The sequence below is a fragment of the Papilio polytes genome, unplaced genomic scaffold (assembly GCF_000836215.1).
Source record: "Papilio polytes unplaced genomic scaffold, Ppol_1.0 DF823991.1, whole genome shotgun sequence".
Classification (NCBI taxonomy): Eukaryota; Metazoa; Arthropoda; class Insecta; order Lepidoptera; family Papilionidae; genus Papilio; species Papilio polytes.
In genome coordinates, this window is record NW_013525213.1 from 2167203 (window position 1) to 2171717 (window position 4515).

Here is a 4515-nt window from a genome sequence, read left to right on the forward strand (position 1 = left end):
CGCATCTGCATTTGCGTATGTTTATGGTCAGCGGTCGCTTTCCATTTCGGTGGATTCAGGTGGCCGCTTGCTCGTTTGCCACCCTATATTATAAAAAAAAACAGTATGGGATAATAAAAGTACGCTCTATTCATCAACATAATTTGAATTAGGAATTACTTTTTGAAACAGATATCTTACAATTTTTTCTTTGTTGGTAATTCTTTGTTACTCTTGTTAAAAGCATCTGCAAACGCAAATAGCTTTGGTTTGGGGTACGGACTACCAATCTTGCGGTCGAAGGTTCGAATCCCGGCATTCGACTATTGTCGTGAACCATATCCTAGCACAAGCATACAGCTAAGTTGGAATGGTTAAAGGAAATATTATTAAATTAACAAAAATCTACTAATGTTTTGTTAAAAAAAAACGTATGCAGAATAATACCCTGTTATTTGATCTACAGATTGACAGCTGCAAACTTCGAACTGGCTTACCGTGATGACCAGAACATGCAGGTAGACACCGACTGTCAAGTGAACCCTGTGACACAAGGGATCTCACAGTCGGAAGACTATCTTTTCATACCCGAGGCTGAGACCGTAGAAGGACTTAGAGGGTCCAAGTTCTGCGGCACCAGTGCACAGAATCAAATCATTGCTTGTGAGTATACGTTGGCTTAGGGTTTAATTAATGGCAGATTTTGCATTCCGTTACGTACTTCTGTTACATTTTCATATGAACATTTTACATCAAGGGTTAAGGCACTTGAATTGTAATCTACGGGTCCTGGGTTCGAATTCCACCATGTGATATTGAGTTTTCGATTTTTATATACTCGACGTTCTTATTGTGAAGGAATATCGTGATGCTTGTTCATATCAGAGAAGAAATAGATACATATGCGTTAAATCAACCCGAAGTGTGGTTGACTCTGTCACTGCTAACTTAATGGTAGGCTCTGAACCCCTCAGTGGTGACTTATGATGGTGTGAGGTTTAGTAGAACAAAGAAATCGTGTACTTGTAACGCAGATTTATAAAATTGAATGTTGTACTAAAAATTAAAAAACTACTTTTTATCCCTTCCAGCGGCTCCCCCCGGACCAGTATACCTCCACTTCCACAGCGATAATCTGGTCACAGACGGAGTTCCCGAATCCGGTTATAGGTTTAACTACAATGTGCTCAATAATTGTTACCTCAAGAAAAAATAAACACTCTAAAATAAGTCTGTAGTAGTTATATATTTATTAAAAATTGTAGTCTAGAATAATCATTCCGTATTACAGAAATTTAATGCTCAATTTTGTTTTCATATTCTGCTATTTTTTTTTTAATATGTCAAATAGCAGATTTGAGGTTATGTTTTGAATAATGCCTTTTTCATATTTACTTATTACTCTATGATAGTAGGTAAATTATTGTTCTTGTAATATTATTTTTTATATTTCTTGCCATTGTCATTTAATTAAAAAATAGTAGATTTTGGTAGAAACCATCAGACAAGGGCTAATTCAATATTGACTGAGTATAAATTAATTTTGTAATAGTTAAATTATTGTTTATATTTTAAGTTCGAAGTCCAATATTGCATTTATATTTATAAACCTACTTTTATATAGGTTAATAAATAAATATATTTTAATAACAATTTTGTTTTTTTTTATTTTTAAATAGGTATAAGGTAATACCTTCAAGTGGTGTGAATTTTAGATTCATCTCCCCTACCTTTTCCTACTCCAGTAAGGTCGGTGTGACTTTTCGTCCTCCAAATAACTCTATCATCCGTCATCTCAGTGACTCCCTTCTTGGCTGTCACCTTTCACGCAATTCATCTATCTCTTTCTACCTCTACCACACTCATAACTAAGGTACTTCTTGTTACATGCGATTCATCCCTTCTCATAACATGCCCATACCATGCCAACCTTTTATTCCTTACCTTCTCTACTACTTGGGCTACTCTGAAACTACCTCTAATATATTTCGTCCATTTTAACATTCGCGAAAACTATATATGTTTAGTCTTCCTGTTATATAAAAATTTACTACTAACATTATAAATACGAAAGTATAGATGGATTTGTTAGAATTTGAAGCCTAAACGGCTGAAAGGATCTGGATGAAATTTGGCATAGATGTAGAGTACAGTCTGGAAGAACACATAGGATACTTTTTAATCCCACGCGGAATGAGTCGCGGGCAAAAGCTAGTATAACGTCCTGTATTCTCCTTTCATCCGTCTTTTGCCCAATCAGATCCATACATCATACACTTATTTTTTAATTTATTTTAAGGGGAATTGGTTTAAATAAAAGATTGTTTGTGATATATATTTTATTCCTATAATTACATAGCATGGTTTTACGTTATGGTTAAAATGTACAATATAAATGCAGTTCGTGTTGCCCTAAACATGACTTTATCGTTAAAGTTTAACATTTAGCGTTGTTTTACTAATAACTAATTATAATTTAATTTATAGATATCTGTAGAAGCTTCGCTAAGGGGGGCAGTTTAGGGCAGCTCCCTTTTAAGTCTAGATTTTACCTTTAGATCTGGCAAAGTTAAAAAAGTTATTGAACATCTATGACTCAATTCAAAATTAGTAAACGATATTCAAAATTGTATTGTTATTATTGTATACTTTCTTTAAATTTCCATTTTTATCGGAAGTCGACTCTAACTATAAATATTAAAATTCAAAGCACAATTGCCGTAAACCTTGTTAACTTTGCCGTTAACCTAGTGGGTAACCGTTAACTTTACGATACCGTTAACTTTGCGGTTAACCGTAACGTTAACTTTGTGGTTAACCGTAAATTTAACATTGCGGTTAACCGTAAATTTAACTTTGCGTTAACTTTGTGGTTAACCGTAAATTTAACATTGCGGTTAACCGTAAATTTAACTTAGCGTTAACTTTGTGGTTAACCGTAAATTTAACATTGCGGTTAACCGTAAATTTAACATTGTGGTTAACCGTAAATTTAACATTGCGGTTAACCGTAAATTTAACTTAGCGTTAACTTTGTGGTTAACCGTATATTTAACTTAGCGTTAACTTTGTGGTTAACGATAAAATGCGATAAAGCACAAAGCATATTAAATATCTAATTACAAGATTTACTTATAATAAATTTATCTTCAGTCTATAAATATATTTTCTTCGTAATCACTTTAAGTGCTTCTTTAATAAAATATTTCGATAACCGTTAATCTATATTATTTACAATTTAACAACTAAATAACTATAAAGTTATATTTTTATGCTTTATTTGTGATATACAAGATTTTAGCTTATTATGTAAAATATCGTTGTTTTGATTTTCGTTCTGTTTAAATTAAAAAAATTGCCAAATAGTCCAAATTTATATTTCATCAAAATTTAAACTTATTTTAAGCAATTTACAATAAACTAGAAACTAAGTGTACAAAACTTTAATTTGATTGCCTGATTTTTTATGAAATCCGGATTTCATTACTTTTTCAAGACAAGAAACTGAACTGAACTGAACTACTTTTTCTATTTTATTAATAGTACCTAGGTTAAAAAAAAAAGTATTTTTAAGATCGTTCACACACCTCTGATTAAAATATCGCACAACTAAATTCACCATGTTTAGCACAACCAAAAATCAATTAGTGCATATACGCTCATAGAAAAGAGAGACTTAATAGTTGTGCGATAGTTTAGTCAAAGTCAAAGGTTCTTAGTTTTTTTGTCAAAAACAGTTATTTTTATAGAAATGACTATGTCCTGTAGAAGGGCGGGCCCCTACTGACGGTGTATGTGGAGAGAGGGATACCCTTACTGCCGTATATAGGTTCGGGATTGTTCTCATATTCCACGTCGTAGTATATACCGTTCTGATTCTGGAAAAAAACGATTTTTTTATTTTTTTTTCACCGCACAAGATTAAAAAAAAATCTTTAAAAAATTATGCTGTTGTGCATTTTTTTTAATCGATGGCGTAATCTATTGTATGGTTATAACGTAAACATTGCATTGATTTAAGAGGGTCAAACAAAATGTGAAAAACAATCAAAATCTACAGTTCTTTCTAAATTTTATCCACAGAAATTCATATTAATCTACTTATAAACACACAAAATTGATATAAATCGCAAAATTGTAGCTTACGATGTACGAATTTTAACTTTCAGTTAACTAAACGTTAACTTTGTCCAGCAAATTTTAACCAAATGTTAACTTTGTCCAATAAATGTTAACTTTGTCCAACAAATGTTAACCAAATGTTAACTTTGTCCAACAAATGTTAACCAAATGTTAACTTTGTCCAACAAATGTTAACTTTGTTCAACAAATGTTAACCAAATGTTAACTTTGTCCAACAAACGTTAACTTTGTTCAACAAGGTTAACATCAGAGTAAATTTTTTTCAACTGATTTCTTTTTAATATATACTACATTTATTCTATTACTATTTTAACATATTATTAGTATTATTAACATACATGCATACTCCTGGCGCGCGACTTTGGCCGCGGCACAAGCAGGTCAGTGCGGTCC

General features: G+C 32.0%; 2 protein-coding genes across 2 annotated transcripts in view; one reads left to right on the forward strand and one right to left on the reverse strand.

Annotated features, from left to right (window-relative positions):
• The window catches only part of LOC106101324, a 6213-nt gene extending 4961 nt beyond the window's left edge, over positions 1–1252 (forward strand). The window contains exons 9-10 of the mRNA XM_013280504.1: positions 446–642; positions 1071–1252. Coding sequence (XP_013135958.1) covers positions 446–642; positions 1071–1195 — 322 coding nt within the window. The 3' untranslated portion in view covers positions 1196–1252. The remainder of the gene's footprint in view (positions 1–445; positions 643–1070) is intronic.
• Positions 1253–3706: 2454 nt separating this feature from the next.
• LOC106101277 overlaps positions 3707–4515 on the reverse strand; it is a 30203-nt gene continuing 29394 nt past the window's right edge. Inside the window, exons 18-19 of the mRNA XM_013280443.1 lie at positions 4461–4513; positions 3707–3857 (exon numbers count right to left, since the gene is read on the reverse strand). Of these exons, the coding sequence (XP_013135897.1) occupies positions 3735–3857; positions 4461–4513 (176 nt within the window). The 3' untranslated portion in view covers positions 3707–3734. The remainder of the gene's footprint in view (positions 3858–4460; positions 4514–4515) is intronic.